Genomic DNA, 27,307 nt, shown 5'->3' on the forward strand with positions numbered 1-27,307 from the left:
AGAGGACCGTCCAGGTATGTGACTGGCGGAGGAGTGGAGGCCCATACCTTCGGAACACGAGAACCGTCCAGGTATGTGACTGGCGGAGGAGTGGAGGCCCATACCTTCGGAACACGAGGACCATCCAGGTATGTGACTGTCGGAGGAGTGGAGGATCATACCTCCGGAACAAGAGGACCGTCCAGGTATGTGACTGGCGGAGGAGTGGAGGCCCATACCTTCGGAACACGAGAACCGTCCAGGTATGTGACTGGCGGAGGAGTGGAGGCCCATACCTTCGGAACACGAGAACCGTCCAGGTATGTGACTGGCGGAGGAGTGGAGGCCCATACCTTCGGAACACGAGAACCGTCCAGGTATGTGACTGGCGGAGGAGTGGAGGCCCATACCTTCGGAACACGAGAACCGTCCAGGTATGTGACTGGCGGAGGAGTGGAGGCCAGAACACGAGGACCATCCAGGTATGTGACTGTCGGAGGAGTGGAGGATCATACCTCCGGAACAAGAGGACCGTCCAGGTGTGTGACTGGCGGAGGAGTGGAGGCCCATACCTCCGGAACAAGAGGACCGTCCAGGTGTGTGACTGGTGGAGGAGTGGAGGCTCATACCTCCGGAACACGAGGACCGTCCAGGTATGTGACTGTCGGAGGAGTGGAGGATCATACCTCCGGAACAAGAGGACCGTCCAGGTATAAGACTGGCGGAGGAGTGAAGGCTGGAAGTAGGGGTAGGGTGTTCTTCCGGCGAGATCACTGCTGCTCCCAGTGCCTTTGCAGAACTTGTTGGTGATGGAAACGGGGGTGTCCATTGTCCACAGCATTGTCGCGCGTTGTTTGGCGTGCTTTTGTTCTGGTACGCCTTTTAAGAAAACACACGAGGTGGGTCCGTTTCGGCGGACCTCCGCTGGCGGAATCGCGGATGCTAGCTAAAGGGTTCACGTGGTTCCAACCTCAGGCAGTTAGAAGGAACAGCGTGGGGTTTTAGTCATAACCCTTATATCATACCATTTATCATATCATATACCATAAATCCTGGGGATTTCCCAAAATCCAAAATATAAAAAAAAAAAAAAAAGGGCACTGTCTTGTCCGAAGTTACTGAAAACGGGGATTAGTTTGGGGTATGGCGGGAACTTCAAGCGAACATCAGCACGCGTAAACTATTGTAAATAACAACTTGTAGAAATCTAATACATAGGAAAGATAAATAAAAGAATAGCAAAATGAGTTAATTATTTTTATTACTTAAACATTTTTCCTTATGCTGAACTAAAAACAACTTCGCAACACATTACAACGCACAACATATATTTTCAAAGTATGATAAAATTTAGTATACAGGGGGTTTCGGGGGCGATAAATCGATCTAGCTCGGATTCATTTTTAGAAAATGACATTTTATTCGTGTTTTCCGGTAATAACCGGTTTGGTGCAGACGAAGCTGCACGTGTCAGCTAGTATTGTATAAACTTAAACTAAAACTCTGACTCAGACATAATTCCAAACATGCACTTCACGGATAGTGGTGGATGTTGGAAAAGGGCAACTACCGAGTTTCTTGCCGGCTCTTCTCGGTAGAATCTGCTTTCCGAACCGGTGGTAGAGTCACTACAAACATACATACTTGACGTTTCAAAAGTGCTTATAAAGTAGGCCTACTTGAAATAAATGAATTTTAAATTTGAATTTGATATAACTATGAAACGTAAACTCCGCCTTAAATAACTATCCGATAGTCACTTTTATTTGAATGAAATCTAAATTTATTTATTTATCGCTTTTAAAGTTAATTAATCATTTTATATAATTTACATAATTTAACGGAACACTACGACAATACACACATCGCCATCTAGCCCCAAAGTAAGCGTAGCTTGTGTTACGGGTACTAAGATGACTGTTGAATATTCTTATGAATAATATATATTTTAATTTTATTTTATTTATTCAGAATATTGGTAAGGGTACAGAATTGACACAATAAAATTAGTGCCGCGATAACTGTTGCAGTAGTATAAACTGTGCCGCAACAATTAACGCCCACCTCCAACAACAAATGTATAGTACCAATAAAACAAAAGTAGAACGTAAATGCCTATAAAAAAATTAGATATATATATTTTAAGACAACCTACTATTTTCTAACATTATAAGTTCTTTCACTCATGTCTCAACTTGAATATACTTTTAAATGAGGTTTATAGGTCATTTATTTACTGATATTAAAGATAGTTTGTTTATAAAGTTGATGTATCATACGATTATAATAATGAAATGTATATAACTGTGTCCCGAAAAACCGTTTGCAACGTAGTACTTATTAACATTATACATAATTAAAACCAAGCCACTATAATAAATTAAAACACTATTTTCACTCTCCCATTTCGTTAATTTGCTTCACTCATGTGTTAATTTGCTTAACTCATGTTTTTAAAGACTCCTCACTCATGTGCGACGAGCCAGCGCAATCCACTCGTATTTAAACAAGTTATATACATAGTTGGTGTAATAGTACGCTTACAATAATTACATGTATTTCAATGAGTGCGGAATAATAAAGAAGTATAGTTTATGCAGCTTGTAGCTTAGCAGTTATAAACAGTGTGCAGAATTTAAAACAAGCCACTCTTATATCTTAGGGCACCTCGCTAGTTTCACTTTCTGATATTGTGAAGTTGTTTCACTCACATGTAAAATCGCTTGACTCATGCTTTGAGCCGCTTCACTCATGTGCGATAAGCCAACCAAATCCACAAGTATTCAAACAAATTTATATATAATTACACTGTATTGCATATAAATTTGTTATATATAATTTTGTTTTGATCTATTGATCGATTAAGATTTTAGAAGTATATTTTACGCAGCTTGCAGAATAGCAATTAATAAAATTGTGCATAATTTAAAACGAGCCACTATTATTTTAAAACACTTCACTATTTCCACTTCCTTTATTTTCTTCACTCATGAGTAAGGCCGCCTCACTCATGTGTTTAGTCGCGTCACTAATGTGGTGAGAGAGCGCACTCATCGCTCACGCCTTGAGCGCGGCGTCCAACTCTGCCAGCTGCAGGGTTGCCCGACGCAGCATGTCAGCTTGCTGCTGACTGCTCTCATTCACGTCGGAGAGATCCCGACGGAGAGTTTGCAGGCGTGTCGCGACACGCTTCTTCTCCGTTGTTAGGAGCTGGTGAGCTTTAGCACCTGGAACATAATAAAGTGGAAAACAATATTAATACCTCATAATTGCAAAGATATATATTTTTTTAATGTGTTATTGTCATAATATAATAAATCATTTATTTCTCTCCGTATTCATTCTCTTCTATTTTCTTCTCGAGCGGGTGAAGAACATTATCTACACCCCCCTAACAATAGAATATCATCATAGTAAATAAAAGCTGTATTTGACAGTTCGAAAATAGGAGTGCTCTGATCGTCACCAAACTTTACAGGATTACTCGCCAGGTCAATTCGGAGATTCTCTGAAAGTTTCATTGAAATCGGAAAGGATCTTCGCAACCATAATACTTGTGGACTCATCAGGGTACTAAAATTAATAAAAAAACCTAACCAAATTTTTGACGACCTCACTGGCGCAACGGTGAACGCTATGAATTTGAGTAGGAGGTCCCAGATTCGATTTCCGGCAGGCGCAATTTGGGAATTTATAATTTCTTAATTATCTCTGGTCTGGTGGGAGCCTTTGACCGCGGCTAGTTACCACCCTACCTATAAAGATGGGCCGCTAAGTCATTTAGTGTTCCGACGCAATGTCCTTACTTACCACCAGGTAAGATGGTTATCTTACCTGGTGGTAAGTAAGGACATCTAATGATTGAATTGATACTGTACCGCACTTCGCCGCTGACACTCGATATAGGATGCTTCTTATACACCATACAATAGATGTATAATAGATTAAATGGGCGGGGGAACTTAACCAAACTGGACTTTTTTTTATATCCTGGAATGATGTTAAAACTAGGGTTATTTAGGTTAGGGGCGGATAAACAAATTTCCAAAAGCCGGTAACGCATCGGTCGCTCCTCTGGTGCTGCAGATGTTTAAGGTGACCCAATTGCTTGTTTGCCCGCTAATAATAAAAAAAAAACTTTTTATCCCCGCAAAACGGGCGGTTCCACGGGATTTGTAAAACATCTCCATAAACGTGGGTAACACCAATAGCAAATTAGCTTACAAACACGTTTAAAATGAAAAAAAAAAAAAAGTTTGGTTTGAGCTAGAAAAAAAAAAGTTATTTTGAGCTACAAAAAAAAAGGTATTTTGAGCTAGAAAAGCTCCCCCCCCTCACTTACCCAAAAGCGGTATGTAGTCACCCGCCCGCTCTGCCCGCACGTCCAGGGTGAACCACTCTTCCTGGTCGGAGTCTGATGATGGGAATTCCTGGAACAACAAAGGTGTTTTTTTTTTTTTATTAAGTTAGGATGCAGTCTAAGATGGTAGCGGGCTAACCTGTTAGGTAGTATGGTAGGAATACCCCTAATTGGTTTAATTTTATATTAAATATTTATAAGGGGCTGCAATTTGACTGATATTTTCATCATCCCTAGTAATAATATTATAAATGTCAATGTAAGTTTGTTTGTTACGCTTTCACGCAAAAACTACTTGACCGATCCTCATGAAACTTTTTACACATATTCTTGGAAGTGTTAGAAGTAATATAGGATACTTTTTATCCCGACATTAAGTTAGGTTCCTTTGGGAGAGGGGATGAGTGCTTGACGATTTTACACCATAACTCCGACAAATTATAACCGATTTAAATAATTATTTTTGTACTATAGAGTTTATAATATGTGTTTAATTTTCAAAGTCAAAGTCAAAGTCAAATATTTCTTTATTCAAATAGGCACATAGATGGCACTTTTGATGTGTTATTATGTACAAAATGTGTACATAGCAGTACAAAAATTATCTTGTAGAAATACTCCGAGTATAGCTCTCTCCATCACCCGATGAGTGACTCTGAGAATTCTTAGGAGATCGATGTCCTGTGGTTTTAAGTAAGAGGTCGATTTTTGGCAGAAGCTACTTGGGAATTCATAATTTCTGATATTTCTCTAAACCGGTGTGGTTAGAGGCTTCGGCCATGGCTAGTTACCACCCCACCGACAGAGACGTGCATACAGTGGCGTGCACTTCATATATGCACGAAAGCAATGCATACCCTAAAATTTTTGTATAACTCATAAAGGGGGGGATCTTCCTTCTTTATGCATACCCTGGTCAAAGATCCTGTGCACGCCATTGCGTGCATATCGAAGAAACCGATTAAGCGTATAGGTATAACCCCATAACAGGTTAGCCCGCTACCGTCTTAGAATACATCATCATTACCACCAGGTGAGATTGCAGTCAGGGGCTAACTTGTGTTACTAAATAGTCGAATAAGGGGTTAAAAAAAGTTTTTGTTGCTAACTAGTGAAATGTAGAAAAAAAAAAGTTGTGGTAGTTGAACAAAGAAATAACTAACTTGTGTTACTAACTAGTCGAATAAAGGGGGAAAAAGAAGTTTTGGTTGCTAACTAGTAGAATTGAGAAGCAAAAAAACTTGTGTTACCAACTAGTTGAGTAAAGACATAAAAAAAAGACGTGGCACTCGGGGACTGCCGCGGTTAAGCTATTGCATAGCATTTTTTTATCAACTTTTGCAATTAAAATTATTGTCATATTTAAAACAACAACAGTGTTAGAAATGTGAATAAACAAATATTATGTGCATTCATATTTAAAACACGATAAGGCCGCCAAATTGTATACTTTTTGTTAAATTTTTATTTATAATTTTACTATATGTTTATGTGGTGTACAATAAAAGTGTATTCATTCATTCATTCAAAACACTTTGTACACACATTATACAGGAACATTGTCCAACTCATAATTTAATCATTTATTTCTCTCCGTATTCATTCTCTTCTATTCTCTTCTCGAGCGGGTGAAGAACATTATCTACACCCATGTACACCCAACAATAGAATGTCATCATAGTAAATAAAAGCTGTATTTGACAGTTTGACAGTTCAAAAATAGGAGTGCTCCGATCGTCACCAAACTTTACAGAATTACTTGCCAGGTTAATCCGGAGATTCCCTGAAAGTTTCATTGAAATCGGTCCAGCCGTTTCGGAGCCTATACGGAACATACCCACACACTTTCTCTTTTATTATATATAGATAGACAGAAAGGATCTTCGCAACCTTTATACTTGTGGACTCATCAGGGTACTGAAATTATACAGGAACATTGTCCAACCGAAAAAAAATACGAGCATGTGTGCTACCGCGATTGCGTTGTGAAGATTACGCATGCGCGGTAATGCCGATACAACCAATGCCACCTACAGGCGAGTTGCTGAACTAAAGAGGCAAGCGTGATATTTAAAAAAAGTCATTAAAAGTTCCGCTATTCATCGATAGATGGCAAAACGAAAAAGTGTCTCTGACTGCAATAATTTAAACATTAGAAAGTTCAAAGTTTGTATTAAACGTAAGCTTATAGAAAAGTTCTATTATAGTATAAAGGACTACGTAATCGATAAAAAAGCTTCGGTGTAAATTATTGCTCTAACCAGGTTGCTCTTCTAATAATTTTGAATGACATTGTGAGATGGGGATAACAAAAAAAACACCCGGCCAAGTTTGTTTTGGACGCGTTTGGAACCCTTGTAGCTTTAGTTTTAAGTTTACGAATGTTTATCGCCACATCTCAATACCGTGTAATTCTTATGTACGCATCAAAAGTGCCACCTATGGGCCTACTTGAATAAAGAAATTTTTGACTTTGACTTTTGACTTTTGTCACCGCTGTGCCGGTCGGAGTAGGGGGAGGGGGGTGTTCGGTTATTTTCGTTACGGAATTTGGTCTCCATACTCAAGGCCCGCGATAGAAGCTAGCTTAAAAATTTACTTACGTCATACAAGCTGTCTTCTTCCTCGGACTGGGAGTCTCCATCTGTGGGCACCTCCTCGTCCATCTGCTCAGGTCTCATGATGCGTTGCCGGCTTCCCTTCACTGGCTCAGGGTCCGACTGGAAATCCTAAGAGAAATAAAATTGGTTATTTCTATACAACTTGTAACAGAATTAAAAGATAGTATTGAACGATACATAAGAATATTTCATGAGGAATCATCCTGTAGAAATATTGAATCACAAAAAGCATATTTATTTTTCAAAACATTCCAAGTGTTTCCTTATGACAACCCTATTGAAGATAAAAGACTGACACGCGCATAGCACCTACGCTACGCGAAGCGTACTTTATAAAATTACAGGAGTCACTTGATTTTAATTTTGCATGTGATGTTAGGGCTGCATCTGATTTCTTTCAGTAAAAACTATGGCAGTGGTTTACTCAAAAACTATCTGTATATTATAACTATTTATGTATATTATTCATAAAAATATTCATCAGTCATCTTAGTACCCATAACACAAGCTACGCTTACTTTGGGTCTAGATGGCGATGTGTGTATTGTTGTAGTATATTTTATTATTTTAAGGTCGACTTATATGCGGACGAAGTCGCGAGGGAGCGCTAGTAAATTGTATAGCTGATGCCCGCGACTTCATCGGATTTTCTTCGCAATCCAAGCTAAAAAAAAAAAAAACCCACGAACCTCGTTCAAATCGAACTCGTCCTCCTCCTCGAGGAATTCCTCTTCATCTATGATCTCATCATGTTCGACCTTCGGCTTCGGAGCTTCCTTCACTATGACCGTCCTTTTGGACAGTACATTCGGTTTATGGGGCTCTGGTACTTTTTTCGCAGCCTCTTTCTTGTAGTTGGGGGGGTTACCCCTTATTTTAGGGAATGACACTTCCGGTTTGGATTTCTGCATCGGAGTTGAAGTCGTCATCCGTTTTTTGGGGGCTGAAATTTGTTTTTTTAATTTGTAAATTAAATTGCATAAAAAATTTTTGGAACCGACAGGATTTGAACCTGCGACTCTCTGGCTATCGCTGCCTGGGCGCTTTATTTTAATAGCCTTTTATATCAGTCTTATAGCGACTGTAACGCCATCTAGTAAAAAGCATGGCAGTTTTGATCTACTTTTTCAAAGGTCCATATTACAATGAGACACGTCAAGATATGACACATTTATTTTTTATTATTTTTATTAGTGTTTTAACTTACAATTATTGGAGAAATTATCGATTATATAAATTAAAATGCATATAAAAAGACATTTATTGGTTCTGTACTCGAAACTACTTGAGACTTCAAGAGCGTGATATTGTAGATATTTTTATGTTCTCTAAGTTAAGAACTGTTTTCTAAGAGTCAACGAGATCGTAATTTTTTTTTTATTAAATTGCACATAATATTATCCTACACTTGAAGAAAATAGCAGCAGAGCAGAGCAGTAATAAGTTTAAAAATAAATAGCCAAAAAATATAGTAAGAAAAATGTCCTTATAATATTTAGAGGTCATAATGTTTTTTTCCATAGAGATAATTTTACTAAATCGCGTTCTTTACATGATTTAGTTACAAATATAAATAAATAAATAAATATAATACGACAATACACACATCGCCATCTAGCCCCAAAGTAAGCGTAGCTTGTGTTATGGGTAGGTACTAAGATGACTGATGAATAACTATATGAATAATATACGTAAATACTTTTAATATATAGATAAACACAAAGACACTGAAAAACATTCATGTTCATCACACAAACATTGTCCAGAAGTGGGAATCGAACCCACGGCCTTGGCTCAGAAAGCAGGGTCGCTGCCCACTGTGCCACTCGGCCATCAATAATATGGTCAACAGAATTAAATATTTTTTTCCCAACGATGACCAACATAAATTTTTAACGCGCGAGTGAATGATTTGCTGAAAAATAGCCTGTAACGTAATGATACACAAAATTATCCCGATAACGCACTACTGAATACACACAGCGTCGCAAAGACAAGAGTGTACAAGAGGATAGAAAATTCCAAGACACGCACGACATTGTGAGTAATCGGCAATCATTTAAATTAGTACCGAAATACACGTTGTATTTCGTACCTGAAGTGCAAAGAGTAATTGATAGGTTTGGCATTACTTTTAGTAGCTAGACATTCTTATATCTTAGGAATATTAGAAAATCAAAAAAAAAGAAAAATGTATTAAAAAAAAAGAATAAAAAAAAAAAAAAAAAAGTTGGTACTCCACGGCGGGGAATCGAACCCCGGTCTCCCGCGTGACAGGCGGGGATACTTACCACTATACTACCGAGGATGTAGTCAACTCAGTCGAAATTACCGAACGGAACTGTTCATACAAGATTTATAATAACTATAACGTCAACATTAAAATAGAACTTAAACACCTTATTTTAACGCTCAGTTTCCTTCAGACTACCAACCAAGTGTCCTTGAAGCGTTTGTGAATAAAAGACAGAAGTAGACAATAACCGACTCTATAACAAGAGACATTAGGTGTATGTATTTTTTATGATTCGATATTTCAATCGATACGATTGCAAATTTTTAACCTTCAATGTAACAGAGTAAAACAAACCTAGCAAGTATTGTTTTAAAGCTTGAATTTCTTTGCACGAGTTGTATTGTGAATCAATATGAGTCAAAATGCTATTGTTATTTTCGTCACGGTAGACACAATCCTCGGTAGTATAGTGGTAAGTATCCCCGCCTGTCACGCGGGAGACCGGGGTTCGATTCCCCGCCGTGGAGTACCAACTTTTTTGCTTGGTTTTTTTTTTAATTTGTTTTAATTTATGAGCGATATTTTTTTATCATTTACATTTTTGTAATAATTTCAAACACTAATTGCTTTTTTTTTTGTTTTTAATACGTAAATTACACAAAAAAAAATTGTAAGAAGACGAAAAACTAACTCAAGTTTTTTTTACAGTATATACGGACAAAAAAACATTTTCAAATGTAATCACCGTGGGCATGGCTAAAAGCAGTAATATTAAACATAGTTTAGTTGACAGACTTTGACCTACTAAAAATAAGGATTATAATCCTGAAACACAACGTCAACAGTATTAAAATAATACTGTTTTAAGTTACTGTAGTAATGGCTGTTGTAACCGTAAGTTTAATTTTAGGACACTTACCAGGTTTATAAACGGTGACGAGCTGTTTCTTGACTACGGCGTCCCTCGTTGGGGGCTTGGTGGTACTTTTGGAGGCAAAATTACCCGATTTTCGATTTACGAACATTTTTTTCACTGTGACACCCTCGTCTGAAGACTGTAACGAATAGATACATCTTAGTTTATTATGATCTCCTAGTACTTTTAACGCAGCGGTGTAGCATCGGACTAACTATTAGGTGGGGGGTTCGATTCTCGTACCGGGCTAGCTTCTTAGTTCAGCCACCTAGTTAAAATACTGGGAAACTGTCACTAGATGGAGCTCTTTCGATTCCATACTAATAGTTGTTAACTATGACGCGATCGAATAAGTTCGTAAAAGTCTTTTTTAAAATTAAAATCGACCAATTTAAGATAATATTTAATCTAATTTAATTTTTTTAAATTTTTTTTATCTTAATATTTGCCTTTGATTTAAAGATTACATTCGGACACCCTTCAAAGTTCATAAAATAAGAGACTCGCGCTTTTCTTGGTAGTACTGGCGGCAAAATTACCCACTTTTCGATTCACGAACATCTTCTTCATCGTGATACCCTCGTGGAATGACTGTAACGAACAGATACATCTCAATTGAAATTCAAAAATTCAAAATTCATTTCTTTCAAGTAGGCCTAATATAAGCACTTTTGAAACGTCAAGTCTGTCTGTTTATAGTGACTCCACCACCGGTACGGAAGGCAGATTCTACCGAGAAGAAGCCGGCAAGAAACTCAGCAGTTGCTATTATCCAACATAAACAATTTACATTTTAACATTCATTTTTCTATCTTGTGAGAGATGAAAGGAGCTGGCTGCTTCCAAGCAATCTTGTCATTAAGAAATTCATCAATTGTATAGTCCTCGCTGTAATAAACGTGTTTTAACATATTCTTTAAACTCGTGCATTGGTAGGTCCAAAATCATCTTAGGAATCATATTATAAAAGCTTAAACTCAATCCCACAAATGACTTTTGTACCTTTCGCAGACACAAAAGACTATTATAACAAGTGACAAGAAATGGCATAATTTTATGACCATTTCTTGTAAGTCGACTGTTTATATAGACTAATATGTTGTCGTACAAATACTATATTATTATAAATATATTGTGAGGCTACCGTAAGTATACCTATTTCTTTAAATTTTTCACGGAGGGATTCACGTGATTTAACTTAATACATTGACCGTACAGCTCTTTTCTGCAATATGAATATAGTTTCAATATCAGCGCACTATGAAAGTACGCAAAGTAAACAAGTCTTGCTGTTTGAACGTCAGTAATCTGTCTAATTTTCCTGATCGATTATGTTCTCCTAGTATTTCTGACGCGGCGGTGAAGCATCTATATTATATGTGTGACTGTTAGGTGTGGTAGGTAGGTGTGGTACCAAAAGGTATTCCTGTAGTAATCTACTTCTAAATTGGTTACGGTAATATCAGTAATATGACATTTATAACATCATCATTATAATAATGTTATCTAGGATTACATACGCGCATACATACATATGTAGGTGGTAATTTTTTTTAAACTCACTGTTGTACTAACAACGGAAAAAATTCTATCCCACTTCTGATATGAAAGGTCCAAATAACTCGATTTCTGAGAAGGTGTTTATAATAGTGAGTGAAATGCAAGAAGGTGTCTTACCGCATCGCTATCGTCTTCTTGGTCACTCATAGTCTCAGGCACGGCCTTGGTGGGGTACTTTTTGAGAATGACGTTCTTGGCCACCTTCAACCTAGCCACTTTGGCACCCTGCGGAAGTATATTACGTTAAATAAAAAATAAAATAAAATCCCATCTATACTACTAAAACTTACACACTAATACTAATCCATACTAATATTATAAATGCGAAAGTTTGTTAGTATGTCCTTACTTTGGTTGATTTTTGGCATAGAGTAACGTAGGATACCTTTTATCCCAGGATAACCAAATTTAACGGGACCGCAGCTAATATACTAATAATTTTTTTTTGTTTGTTTTTACCTAATAAGCTCCGAAACTACTGGATCAATTTGAATCATATTTTTTTTAACGAAGAAAGCTGAATTACCGGGATAATATTAAGAGCTATAATTTAAGTAGAGAAACTAAAATTAACAAAAAAATTCAATAACTAAAGTAGCCTAATTTCAAAATTGATATATGGAAGTTCCTTTAAAATCGATACAACCGTGTAGAATAAGCACATTTGAACCGTAAAGCAACATATATCAACCCTTTATCGGCTCACTACAGAGCACGGGTAGGAGACCCGTGCTCTGTAGTGAGCCGATGAGAAGCCCTTAAGGACGTAGACAATGAGAAGCCGTTGAGGACGTAGACCACCACGCTGACTCAGTGCGGATTGGTGGACTAAACACCCTGTGACAACATTTTGAACAACTCAGGCATGCTGGTTTCCTCACTATGTTTTCTTTCACCGTTATAGGAATTGATATTTCCTAAAGCGCACATAACTCAGAAAAGAGGTGCTTGCTGGGATTCGAACTCGGACCCCCGAAAGCGAAGTCGAAGTCCTACCCACTGGGCTATCACCACTTCCACTGTTCAAGTCTTATTCAATACAAAATATTTTACAAAAAAAAAACCGACTTCTGATCATCTGATATGAAATTTATACGGAAAATCTTGGAATAAACCCAACAATTTTTTTTATACAATACGGATTTCAACATTAATTTTTTTTATTCAATTTTTGAATTTACAAAAAAAGTTGAATTCCGTCTATATGTGTGGCGGAGTTATGCCAAACAAAGAAGAAACTAAAAGTAGGTTGAAAAAAAAGAGATATGTCTTACTTCAAAAATATATTCGTCATCGTCGCTGGAATGTGATTCACGACCTCTCTTCTGTTCCGCTCTGTTCACTTTCTTGATTTCCTTTTTGTTTTTCTGACCGTCTTCTCCCAACATACGCTGGAATTTTATTTAAATAATATTAAAAATATATATATTTATCAAACACTGGATGTGTTCATAAGCCATATACAACGTGTAACTGAAATACGAAATAATATTGAACTACTACTGCAAACAGACAGACTTGACGTTTCAAAACTGCTTATGTTAGGCCTACTTGAAATAAATGAAATTTCTTACGATTTGTATTACCGCTTGCTAACTTTTTCTATATGGTAAATTTGTAATTATGGTACTTTGAGATTTTGTATTTACTAATTTAACAATTGTGTTCTTTTTGAGAAATGAAAATGACTTTAAAACACACGTGTACAATTTCAACGAGATCAGTTAGTTAAACTTTTATCCGATATAAAGGTAACAAAAAATTCAAATTCAAAAAATTGGTTGTCCGTAAAGTCGGCTTACTGACGATAGTTGAACGTGACAACGTCGTAAGAAAATACTGATGGAATGGTTGCATTTTTCAAAAGAAAATTTTAATTTTATTTGTTTGATAGATATTATCGTTGCTATAAACAATTGACACCACATTCACTTTTCACTGCACTTCATCCTTGCCGAAAACATGTAAATTTATTATTGTATAGAAGCTGTCCACGCGGACGCATCGCTCACTCAAGTAGGAGAGAGTCAGATGTCGAACGCGGAGGCCGACTGTGCCTCTTTGTCGCTCGTTCCGCGCTCTCGCTTGCACTTCAAGCCTTTAATGGAACGCCTCAGAGCGAGGTAACGCCGCATACGTCATGTTTTTTCGTGCGTGCAGCCGGCTCCATTGAATTATAAGACGTTGTCACGTCAAAATTCAAAATTCGTTTGAAGTGACTCTACCACAAAACTCTTTCTTTTACCTACTAGCAACCATTAATATTTTTATTACCCAACGCAAAAACCTACGGGGTGATAGTTTAAAGTGTCAGTGGCAGCGAAGCTCCTGAACAAAATGAAAAAAAAAATTGAGTTAGTTACTTCTTTTGGCGCGTTAGGGAAAAATGATGTGAGTAAATTTTTGCGATGCACACCGTCACAAAAAATCGACACCCTGAAGTTAGCAATAGGTTTGACAGTGTACACTTTCAATTGCCAAAGTTTACGGGCTCATTCCGGTGTAATTGATTCAATTGTAATCCGTTGTCCGATAATGATTCTATTAGTATTCCAAATTTAATTACGTTTTAGTAAACGTCAATTTATTTTTTTGTGATATTTAAATGAACTTTATTTAACTAGATAATGCGTTATATTAAAACTTTCAATGTATTAAATAACTTTTTTCTATTGTTAGTGTCGTTTTTTCCACAAACGTAGAATAAGGCGAAAGATATTTTTATCTTGTTACGCCAGTGGCGTGCACTGCATACATGCGCAAAAGCACTGCATACCCTAAAAGTTTTGTATTACTAATAAAGGGGAAGAATTTTTTAATTTTATGCCTTTTTCCTTCCTTATGCATGCCCTGGTCAAAAACCCCGTGCACGCCACTGTGTTACGCTAATGAAGTATAAGTTCTAACGCGTGTACATAAGTACACACACGGTTTTTTTTTTTTTTGACAGATGAACAAGTCGGGAGTGCTGTGTTATGTACTAGTACCCCGAGCTCTGTCACAAAAACCTTTACTGCCACTATGTGAAGCTGTGTCAGCATACCAGTAACTCGTCGGTATCATTTCCATCGTCATCCGAGAGTTTCGTGGACGCATCGATATCGCTGCCATCTTTCTTGTCTTCAACGTCAGTTTTGCTGTTGGTTTTTTTAACAAGAAATGCACCCAGCTCCTCGGGAATGTCCGTCTAGAAAAATTATAGATGCATAAATTAAAATTATTGCAATGAAACAAATAATGTATGGAATGGAATAGAATAGAAAAACTTTATTGCAACACAACACAACAAGAAAAACACAAGGAAACCAGTAATAGTAATTAGTGCTAGGGTGCAAAGGCGGCCTTATCACTAATAGTAAAATATTTTATTTGTTAGGTTTACTTTACAAACACTTACATTCATTTCAACCAATGGACAGCTACAGCCAGTGGCGTGCATAGAGGGTATGCACAGTGTATGCAGATGATATAAAATGAAGGAAATCTCCAGTACGAGCTATAAAAAACTTAAGGATAGGCATTGTAAGAGTTATAAAAAGCCTAGCCTTAAGTATTTATAATTCTTTTCTTCATTTTGTATAAGATTTTCTTCATTTTGTATCATCTGCATACCCTGTGCATACCCTCTATGCACGCCAATGGCTGTAGACGTCCATTGGTTGAAATGATGATGATTCAAAGAATAGAATAACCAACATTTTCTTTAGTGTTTCCATACTTGGAAAGCGTTGATAGCACAGTGGGGTAGGAGCTCTTCATAACAGAGTTCGATTCCTAGCATGCACTTCTAACTTATCACAGTTATGTGCGCTCTAAGTAATTAAAATACCACTTGATTCTATGAAAACATCGTGAGGAAACCTGCATGCGGGCCAGCGTGGTGGACTACAGCCTTAACCCCTTCTGATTGTGATGATAACATACTCCAATATTTATTTACCTCGTGAGATTTTTCAAAGTTATCCAAGGTCTGTTCGATATTTTCATCCAGTACGTGTTCAGTATTTTTCATAATTGCTTGCTCCTGAGCGTACAAGCTATCCTGCACATTAGAGTTGTCCTGAACATTAGAGTTATCCTGCCCATTAGAGTTATCCTGTACATTAGAGTCATCCTGAACATCTGTTTCATCCTGAGCAAGAGCATCACCCTGAGCTTCCGCGTTAACCTGAGCATTTGAGTTGTCATGAGACTCATCCTGAGACTGCGATACATCCTCAGCATGTGAGATATCCATGTGTACGTTATCCTGCTCTTGAATTATGTTGTCCTGGTTGTGAGAATTGAGTAGATCATCCAAGTTGTCCGGAATGACTGAGTTATTTATTGCCTGTGAGTTATCATCAGCATTTTCATCCTGGATATGAGAGTTGTCTTGAGTGTCATCGTCAGGTATGCTTGGTGTGGTGTCACCCTGGCTTGCGCTCACATTCAAGTCGCCCTTTTCCTGGTCTGCCTGTAAATTAGATTTAAAAAGTAAGACATGGCTGGACTTGATTTCTGTGTGAGACTGAATTAAAAAATACACAGGCTCGAACTGAAATAAAAAATATACAATACGCCTTTATCTATTCTGAGGCTTTACAATTTTTTATAATCTGGCATTAGTTACTTTCTAGTCTTAAAACAAACGCTGGCTATATCCAGCTATTACTTTGAAATTTATTTTAAAAATGTTGTAGCAAGACAAAAATATTATAAATGTCACTGTAAGTTTGTTTGTTACGCTTTCACGCAAAAACTACTTAACCGGTCCTCATTAAACTTTGTACACATATTCTTGGAAGTGTTAAAAGTACTATAGGATACTTTTTATCCCGACATTAAGCTCGGTTCCTTTGGAAGTGGGGTGTGTTTGGGAAGTGTTTGACGATTTTACACCATAACTCCGACAAATTATAACCGATTTAAATAATTATTTTTGTACTATATAATACGTGTTTAATTTTGACCAAACTGTGGTTAGAGATAGAGGACAGAACTACTCAGCGGACAGCAGCAAACCTCTCATTTAAGGCTTAGCGATACTGAATACTTTAATTTTTTTTGATCTACAACGAAATTTAATGCCCACATCAAAAAACAAAATCAAACGCAGACGAAGTCGCGGGCAACAGCTAGTTATATATAAATAAAATTCAAAATTTATAAGTTAAAGTTTATAAACACCTTTGAAACGTCCAGTCCGTCTGTTTGTAGTGAGTCTACCAAATAATAATAATAATAATAAAAATAACTTAACTCCCAACACACTTGTAAACATTAAAAAAGATGTTAACAGATATCTTGATTCTCAGATCTAAATAGATAAATAAATAAATAAATATACTACGACAATACACACATCGCCACCTAACCCCAAAGTAAGCGTAGCTTGTGTTATGGGTACTAAGATGACTGATGAATATTTTTATGAATTATATATACATAAATACTTAGAAAATACATATAAGATATACTAATAATATAATATAATAATCTTTTCATGGTATAAAAAAAAGTAGCTCCCACCTTTTGTACGCTTAGATCTCGTATACTACTCAACTTTATGCAATTTTCAGCAATAGTTAGTGATTCAAGAGGAAGGTTTATATGTAGAATACATGCATACTATTGTAGAGAAAAGCCAAGAAATTTAAAGATGCGTGATGTGTCAGAAGAAACATATTTTTGCGTGCTTGCATTGCAAACGCTGGCTAAACCTAACTAGGTATGTCCAATCAATGTATCACGGAATTGTATATCTTAATATAAATGGTTATCTCCAAAGGGTAACCCGTAGTAACCATTTTTATCTTTTACATTTTACATAGACAGCCGTGCATTGGTATTGCATGTGTTTGATACCAAGCCGGGTATAAATGAGATATAGGTTGGGTATAAACTCACAGTGGGGTTGAAGTCATCATCAGTGAGAATCCCTTCGCTCAGCCACTCCTCTTGACCCTCATCCATCTCTTCTTCCTGATCTTTAGATGGAATCTTAAAAGGAAATTTTTGTATTTTATTGATCAGGATTGCTAACTCATTTTTTTTTTTCATTCTGTTCTGGTAGGCTACGGCCATCACTCGTTCCACCCTACTGACAGTCGCGTGCACAGGGTTTTCGACCAGGGTATGCATAAAGCAGTTAAAAAATGGAAAAAAATCCCCTCCAATACTAGTTATATACAATAATTTGGGTATGCAGTGCTTTTGTGCATGTATGAAGTGAACGCCACTGCCTACTCACTAACATGTAAATAAATATAATAAATAAATATACTACGACAATACACACACCGCCATCTAGCCCCAAAGTAAGCGTAGCTTGTGTTATGGGTACTAGGATAGCTGATTAATATTTTTATGAATATAATACACATAAATACTTATAATATACAGATAAACACCCAGACACTGAAAAACATACATGTTCATCACACAAGCATTTTCCAGTTGTGGGAATCGAACCCACGGCCTTGGACTCAGAAAGCAGGGTCGCTGCCCACTGCGCCAACCGGGCCACATGTGCCATCAAGCGATTTAGCATTTTGTTATGATGCTGTGTGGAAATCGATTAGCGTTTAATATCACTCCTAATAGGTTACTCCTGTTTTTTTCTTGTCCGCAGTGGCTGGCTTAGAGGGAGGGAGGGAGGGTATGCACAGAGTATGCACATGATATAAAATCTCCATTACTAGATAGGAGATACTTTTCGTACTTTTAAACTCCTACTGGAGATTTTCTTAATTTTATATCATCTGCATACCCTGTGCATACCCTGTGCATACCCTCTATGCAAGCCACTGCATGCCCGTCAAGACATGGCGACAGTACTTCCTAGAAAAATAAAAACCTAGCCCTAGATGTAAATCTTGCTTGGTGTCATGCGCTGATGCAGGCTAAGATAGAACTTCGCCAATGGCACATTTGAGAATGATCGGTGAAAGATGAGGAAGGCCAAATTTTAATTTTGACACAAATGCAAACCATAATATAAAAAAATAGTACTCCCCAGACAAGCTTTGGCACAAAAAACTCTACAATTACAAGCTTGTAGTGTAATAAAAGGAAAGAAGCACATTATTTCTATATAAATAAAAATTATTACAGTTCCAACTTGTTTGAGACTTATACCCGTTTTCACGTTTTAAACCTAGAGATTGCCTAATTCAATACCTAATGATTTAGGCGACAGTTTCACCAATTCGTAGTTGAGAACTATTGGTGGACAGTTGATGTATGCCTAGGAATCTGCTTAGATTAGAAAATAGAACGGCCATTAGACATTCTCCTAAGCATATTTATCATTATCAACGCACTACTAGTCCAACACAGTGCATTTGTATTAAACGTAAGCTTATAGAAAAGTCCTATTATAGTATAAAGGACTACATAATCGATAAAAAAGCTTGGGTGTAAATTATTGTTCTAACCAGGTTGCTCTTGTAATCATTTAAAATCACATTGTGAGATGGTGATAACAAAAAAAAAACACCCGGCTAAGTTTGTTGCGCTTCTTAGACCAGGACGCGTTTGGAACCCTTGTAGCTTTAGTTTTAAGTTTACGACTGTGGTTATCGCCATCATCTCACTACCGTGTAATTCTTATGTACGCATCAAAAGTGCCACCTATGGGCCTACTTGGATAAAGATATTTTTGACTTTGACTTTGACATAGATATTTAGATATATTATAGGCATGCACAAGGCAGGCATGTGCATAATATATTTACATAGATATTAAGGTCAAATGGACCAAAGCTTTACCTGAATGGGAAGTTAGGGATGGCTCAAAAAGAAAACAGGGTAGACAAAGAAAGCACTGGGTTGATGATATCGAGCAGACGGCAGGCATACTATGGTCAAGGAAAGCTCAGAACAAAACCTGGAGGAGGCCTATGCATCAGGAGATTTGCTGCGTTAATCATTTAAATTATTTTTATACATTGTACATACTTTGTAACAGCAATAAAGGCTTTATTTATTTATTTATTATATTAAGGTCAAGTGCAGATTGGTACACTTCAGAAAACTTTAATAACGAACGTTGTGGGGAACTCACAAGCATGCTGATTTCTATACAATGTTTTTTTTATCCATTGAATCAAGTAATAGTTTAAATTGCTATAATTAAAAACACATAAACTCTGAAAGCCAGAGGTCCGTGCCGGTGATAATACAGTACGATTAATAATGAAAAACTTGCTTAGATAAATGAAAATAAAGGTGTCGGATAATAAAAATGAAAGCATTATTGTCCCATTTACGAGCTAATTCAAAATGCCAACCATTATAGTATATTTATGGGTTCTTTTAAGTAATTTATCTCAAATGCTGGAGAGGGGTGCCAATTATCAATTTTCTGCCCCAGCTTCCGAAGAAATCGTAGATCCGAGACTATCTGGGTCGAACTAAGTCACCCAGAAAGGCAGTCTGAAGGTCTAAGCGGCTATCACTGCTTTGTGTTATCTGGACACAATACTATTCCATAATAAAGATCGGTATGAATAAAAATATATTGCCTTGCTTTTACAGCGATTTGAATAGCAATTTGAATGGACCCTTGATTTCAAAGTGATTAAAAAAACAAAAATGTTGGTGTTACTGAATTTTTTATGTGTACTCGTATGATTACTAAAATTCTTCTCTGTATTTAGTTATTTTACATGCAAAATAATCAACGATTTCAAGCGAAAAATCAATAAACAAACCTCTAATTTAGACATTTTCGCTGCCGGTTCTTCGTATTCCGTCATGTTTGGTGTTACAGAACTTTTATAACACAATTCTTATTGATTTCATTAAAGAGAAATACAGCTAAATGTTATTTTTGAAGAATTTTGTATTTTGTTTACTTCTAACCTAAAAATCGATATATTTTTTTTAATTTGATTCATTGACTAGTAGGATGTCTATTGTCTACGGCTATCGTGTTATAAAGTGCTCTGTGGCTATGGTTTTTTATCTAGGTATCTATGGACTTGCTACGAACATGTTATGGAGGGTAGAGGTAAGGAGAGTCATCTTATATGGGAGAAAAGTTGAAAAAGTGTCCAGTTGTTGCGCTAAATAACAGTTCAAAAATCCTCCACAATGGCGCTGGTGGATGCACAGGGTATGGTATGAATGTAGCAATCGTAGATGAATTGAAGTATGCCGAGTTAAAAAATTTAATGTCATTATCGACTAAAGTAGTTAATTATTGAGAATTTCAACAACTTACGTTGTACAAAATATTGTGGTAAATATAACCTTACTTCCTTGTATCTCCATACTTCCTTGTTTATTTTTCAAGCCTACTCTAACAATATTTATATTTGGCGCTTCTTTTAAGAGTTACCCTGATGCAAATGTGGCGCCATCCTAATTTAATACATTTTGACGACACTTTTTCATATACACAGATGACTCCTTACCTCTACCCTCCATAGAACATGTAGTGTTGTTCGGTACAACTATGGAGGGTAGAGGTAAGGAGAGTCATCTGTGTATATGAAAAAGTGTCGTCAGAATGTATTAAATTAGGATGGCGCCACATTTGCATCAGGGTAACTCTTAAAAGAAGCGCCAAATATAAATACCGTACTATTTACTGTTTACGAAATAAAATCACTCTAAACGCACGTTTGGTTATAATAAATCTATACGGTTATATTTACCACAATATTTTGTACAACGTAAGTTGTTGAAATTCTCAATAATTAACTACTTTAGTCGATAATGACATTAAATTTTTAACTCGGCATACTTCAATTCATCTACGATTGCTACATTCATACCATACCCTGTGCATCCACCAGCGCCATTGTGGAGGATTTTTGAACTGTTATTTAGCGCAACAACTGGACACTTTTTCAACTTTTCTCCCATATAAGATGACTCTCCTTACCTCTACCCTCCATAGGTACAACAAAATTATTATAATCCATAGAAATAATATATATATATATATATATATATATGATATATTGAAAAAATTTAACTTATCGATATTTAAATTTGTCTTACAAAACTATAAATCCAAAAACCCCTACACTAAATAATAATCACGGCCTAAAATATCTAGTTTTAGTTGCATTTCACATAAAATTCTTCAATCACTTTTAGTGTAATGTACATTATTCTACTATTCAAGTCCTTTCATTTAAAAACCATATTGAGGAAGTTATGAATTTTCGCCATTTTGAGGCGATTCAGATTGATATTCATTAAACGTAAGAAGAACCTAAGTATATCCCCGACTAATACACCTTTCAAACAAAAATATTATCAAAATCGGTTCATCCGTTCGGGAGATACGATGCGACACTCACACACACACGCACGCGGGGAGGATTATTCGAATCTAAAACCGATCAACCAGACAATCGATTGATACTCCAAAAACTTCTATAAAACGGTAAAAGAATCTCATATTATGGTAAAAAGTCAAAACCACTCATTGCCTGAAGACGAAAATCTTCGAACAGTACCTACATGTTGCTAGTGATGACCTATGGTTCAGAAACATGGTCGTTAACTATGGGTCTCATAAGAAGTAAGATATGCTCGGAGTGTCTCTACGCGATCAATCAGAAATGTGGAGATTCGTAGAAGAACCAGAGTTACCGACATAGCTCGACGAGTCTCGAAGCTGAAGAGGCAATGGGCCGGGCACATTGTTCGGAGAAATGATGGACGTTGGGGTCCCAAGGTGCTGGAATGGCAGCCCCGAACTGGTAAGCGCAGCGTTGGTCTACCCCCAACGAGGTGGACGGACGACATTAAGATCTGACGTAGAACCGTGGAATTTGGAACTACCTACAAAAGACTTATGTCCAGCAGTGGACGTCTATAGGTAGATATTATCATGAAAATTATTGATGTTTATGCTAAAAAGGTTACCTATCATTGTACAGTTAACATAAGTGCCATATGGATCCGGCAGATCAGAATACAGTTGTCAGTTTTCAACATCCCTCCACTTTCGAATTGCGAGAGCTTTCGATGGATTTCGGAGAGCGGATAGTATCGCCCTGTGATACTAACCATCTTCTGCGACTACCAAAGCGTGGTGATTATGCAAAAACCTTCCCGTTGGGACAGGCCTTTTAGAAGTTTCTGCAGCGGTCCGATTTAGGTTATTGATGTTTGTCATTTCCAAGTTTTATAACTGTCGACTCCATACAAAGCTCGCGTAAAATAAGGATGTAAAAATAAAATAATGAACAATTTTTAAGCAAAAATCAATAGTAATTTATTAATTTACTTATAAAATAACATATGATACACAGTTACACGATATATAACTCACTTTCTCGTGCTAAAATAGCGCAAATAGCCCGCTTTTAAACAAAACTTACAAAATTAACTATAATTAATAGTGATTTACACGATGACAGTTGACATTGGGTCGGTTGTTAAATGGCAAAGGCCGTTATGGGGTCAACTGTTAAATCAAAGTTTCGAAGTCACTAGACCATACAGATGTCTGCACCTGTACAGTGTACATTTAAGTATAATTAAATAACTAAAACTACGTTTAGGTACTTTAAGAAATGCATTTTATAAGTGTTTTTGGACCGTATTAAGGTATTTGACTGTATTGAAAAATATCACTTGTGCTGATGTTAAATCCTTATAAAGATACTAATTTTCTAATATAAACATTTATCATACAAAACTACAGAGTAAATTACATGTAATCTAGTGACAATACTGTTTCCCAGTATTCCAACTAGTTCATAGATGTCTTTCGATTCCATACAAATCGTAGGTAACTTATAAGTAATAATTTGAAGGTAAAAAATCTCATGCTAGGCACTTAGGTGTCCACAAACGCCACTGAATGGTTGGTTCTCTGTTTACCAACCATGTGACGTCACAAGATTGTAAACAATGTGGTATTGCTATTTCAAAGAAACACTTATTTCTATTTCATTTAAAGACCATAATCGCGGTAGTGTGTAGGCACAGCAAACTGATTCCTAGAACGTACTTTAAACATTAATTATATATTCAAAAATATTTTTTAAACCAGTTTCTCATAAACATTTAATAGTTTTACACTGCAGTTTATTATTAGTATTTAGATTTAAATAGACTTGCGAATTTGTTAGCTTTATAATATGATGGTTCATTTGATATGGCAAAAAAAACCAGTCAAATACCCTATTTAATACATAACATGGATCCAGGAGTCTATTGAGGTCTCAGTCCATTTAACTAAGGTTTTTAAGTCTTTATTCATCAGCTTAACTTACGCCACATGTTGTACCGACCTTCTTTCTATGTATTTATTCTTTTCATAAATAAACCCCTAAAAACTAGATTTTAACTAGCGATACTAAAGTTAACTAGCCGTTTACACTTTTAACTATCCGTTTACGCTTTACGTCATTTCAGTAGTTTTTTATTGGCTAGCGATCCCTGGCGACTTCGGCTACGTTTGAGTCAACCGATAAAGATAGAAATGATTTTTTGAAGAACTTTTAAAGAGGAACAGTTTCGTTAGTTATGATACATGAAGTGTACAAAGTAATATTTTACAAAAGTGAATTTTTTTATTAAAAATACCAAAAATTGTGAGGAAATTAAGGTAATTTTGATAGCGTTGAATATAATGGTTAATTTTAGATGATATAATAAATAATAATAATAATAATTTTTGTTTCATTCAGGTAAAACCTAAAAGTATAGTAAAAAAAATATTTAAAGCAGTCGAATACCTTATTTATATAACTTCCATTTCCTAATCGTTTAACAGTCCAACAATTGCTTTTTTTAATTTTGATTTTTATCTATAGTTTCTGTGTATTTTTTTTTGTGCAATGTATTTTATTTTTTTTCCATCCACGCTTTATAAATATATCTGTCACTGTTATAACAAGCTGTATTTTATTTTGTTATTGTTTTTTGTTTTTTTTCCATCCACGCTTTATAAATATATCTGTCACTGTACAACAAGCTGCTATTCCTCTTTAAAATAGACGATTAAAGATTGTTAAGGCTTGCGTTTTTATTTTGATACGCCTTATAAATGTACGTCGGCTGCATGCACTAAAAAGCATGACTCATTGTCACGTTCCGCCTGAGCCGAGCGTGCAAGAGAGAGCGCAGAACAAACGATAGAGAGGCACGATCGGTCTAAGAGCTTGTTACATTTTCCTGTCATGAACGAAGATTGAAGGATCTTAAATATCACACATGTATATATATTATAAACAAATTGTTAATTGTAATTAATCTGTATAATTTAAGTAAAAAATATCTGAATTAACGAGTGCAAATAAATGTAAATGTAATTAAAAATTAAAATTTTCAATTAACTTCTCGTTTGTATCTTACAAAATAATGATAATTCAGTGATAATAATTCAATTCAATTCATAAGAGTATGCATGTTTTTTTTATTTATTTTATTTTATTGTACATAACGTGTAACTGAATTACTTAATACTGTTTACCACACATATTTATTTTACCATACAAACTAATTCAAAACATTCTAAATCTTTATTTATGACAACACTATTGAAGATAAAAGACCGATAAACGCATAGTAACTAAGTTACGCGACGCGTACTTAGTAAAGTGACAGGAGTCACTTGATTTTAATTTTGCATTTTTTTCTTAGTTAGGGCTGTATCTGATTTTTTTTTTCAGTAAAAGCTATGGTAGTGGTTAACTCAAAAATACTAGCGTTTCAGTTTCACAGATAATTCCCAGAGACATTAAATAATGTAGCTCTAAAGCGTGTGAAGTGATATTTCCGTTTTCATTTACACGTTGTATATAAAACAAGGTTTACTTAGACCCACTAATATTGAGTGAGTATCTGACTCCTAACTAGTTAGTACTGTGTTAAGGATATAAAAGAGGGATATATCCGTAAAACGACTTTACAGACAGCCTTTTTTTGTTTTGTTTTAACAGTTGACCTCATAACGGTTTTTGTTAACTACCTCCATTACACTGAGACCACTTTTGGACTGACTGGCGAAAAGTTTTGTAGCTGTTTATTAATTACGTGAGCTTAAAATCGGGTTAAGGGGTATAAAGTCTCAAGTGGTAAGGTAGGTTTTACAACTATCTCTCTAAGCAGCAATATCGACTACTTACCGGCAGAATTCTGAGTGCGGGTCTCAGAATGAGAAGATTTTAGGCCTTAGCCCACCATTCCGGAAAAGTGCGGAATGGTGGACTTCACACGTATTTGATAAGGTTATGGGTACACTCAGGCATGCCGGTAACCTCACGATGTTTTCCGATATTTTAATTGCTTAAATTAAGAATCCGAATTGTTAAAAAGTGCGTTCCGAGGATTGAACTTGAATTAGCCACTACACTGTCATCACTTCTAAGCAGTATTACATACTTGAAAATGACTCTATTCCATCATAAAAATAAGGAAAAATCAGAAACAAAACTTGAGTAATATTAAAATAATACTGCTTTAAGCGACGGTAGTAACAATTTGTACTTTGAAATCCTCATTCCTAATTACATATAGGTAGTTAGTTACATCTAGTGATACCAAGTAAATACATGAAACAATAAATAATTCGAAAATACAGGGCAAGTTCAAATCTAGAGGTGTGAAGTATATACATGACATCGAATATTTTTAAAATACAGGATGTTCCTTTTTCTTTAGTAAAACTAGGTGAAACGAAAAAAAAACATCAACCTCACGTAATGAATCAACGCCCCCAACAATATAAAAGCTATTAAGTTCACTAGTCAGTTCAAACGTGGTGCCACTTTATAAGTACGACAAATAAACTTAAATAAGAAATTTAAAAAAAAAACTCCGAGCATCCATCTATCTCAGTCCTTAAATATGATTTATACAATAGTTATTATTTAACTCAGTAACAAAATTTATACATTCGACATAAAACTATTTTAATGGATTCGATAAAAAAAAGAAAAAAAATGATATACCTAATCATGAGTAATAATAATAATAATCGTCATTGATATTCCAATACCGCGTATCTGCAGAGTTGGGAAATTAGTTTTCAACGAGCACGATAACCGTCGATTCCGGTTATTACCACTAAAATGTTATAATAATCGTCTACTCTGTGACTTATTCACTCATTGAATCACTCACGCGGTTTTGTACAAAAAGCATTTGAGGTACATCAACGACGATATAGTACAAGAGTCCACGATTGCCAGACCTACGTTATAGTAACAAGTTGAAAATTCCGTCTATACAAGGTGCACTATATGAACATTTACAAGCTTAAATTTTGATTATGGTTTGTTTTTCGGAAGCATTACAACACAAAGTTTGACTTTATTAAAGTCTGTGATAAAAACGCTATGCTCAAAAAATTGGCAACTGACTATTAAGTTATACTGTATAATTTAAACATTATTCCAAACGCTCCCAGCCATTTACGTCCCGGTCAAAGTTTAAAAATGCAGTTATCGTCATCTCATTAATTTACAATTGTACCAATTGTATCTAGGAACCAAATTGTATTCTCTTGCTTTGTATGTATACCCCTGTAACTACTTTTCTTTCTTCGGTGTACAATAAAAGTACACTTTTAATGTACACCGAAGAAAAAAATTATTCATTATTCATTTATTCATCTATGGACCTCATTGACTTTGACATTGAGAATGGGTGGGACGATTGACAATTTATTTGGATTT

The 27,307-nt window shown here is 35.9% G+C and overlaps 1 protein-coding gene and 2 non-coding genes across 4 annotated transcripts; 1 reads left to right on the forward strand and 2 right to left on the reverse strand.

The window, feature by feature from the left end:
* Positions 1-2,051: 2,051 nt before the first annotated feature.
* LOC120635371 (RNA polymerase-associated protein LEO1-like) lies at positions 2,052-20,537 on the reverse strand. 2 transcript variants are annotated; one of them, XM_039906369.1, is made up of 12 exons: positions 20,369-20,537; positions 17,562-17,654; positions 15,613-16,128; positions 14,716-14,859; positions 12,947-13,063; positions 11,790-11,897; positions 10,656-10,703; positions 10,116-10,251; positions 7,650-7,903; positions 6,943-7,068; positions 4,322-4,409; positions 2,052-3,206 (listed from the first exon to the last, which is right to left on the reverse strand). In XM_039906369.1, the coding sequence occupies exons 1-12, from the start codon at positions 20,411-20,413 to the stop codon at positions 3,037-3,039; spliced, it is 1,845 nt and encodes a 614-aa protein (XP_039762303.1). In that variant the 5' UTR covers positions 20,414-20,537; the 3' UTR covers positions 2,052-3,036. The 2 variants fall into 2 exon arrangements, with proteins under 2 accessions (XP_039762303.1, XP_039762304.1); XM_039906370.1 differs by lacking the exon at positions 10,656-10,703.
* On the reverse strand, positions 9,197-9,268 carry Trnad-guc. Its single transcript has one exon. It is a non-coding gene; the product is annotated as a tRNA-Asp (tRNA).
* Positions 9,652-9,723, forward strand: Trnad-guc. The gene has a single exon. It is a non-coding gene; the product is annotated as a tRNA-Asp (tRNA).
* Positions 20,538-27,307: the final 6,770 nt, after the last annotated feature.

Source organism: Pararge aegeria, chromosome 26, assembly GCF_905163445.1.
Source record: "Pararge aegeria chromosome 26, ilParAegt1.1, whole genome shotgun sequence".
NCBI lineage: Eukaryota > Metazoa > Arthropoda > Insecta > Lepidoptera > Nymphalidae > Pararge > Pararge aegeria.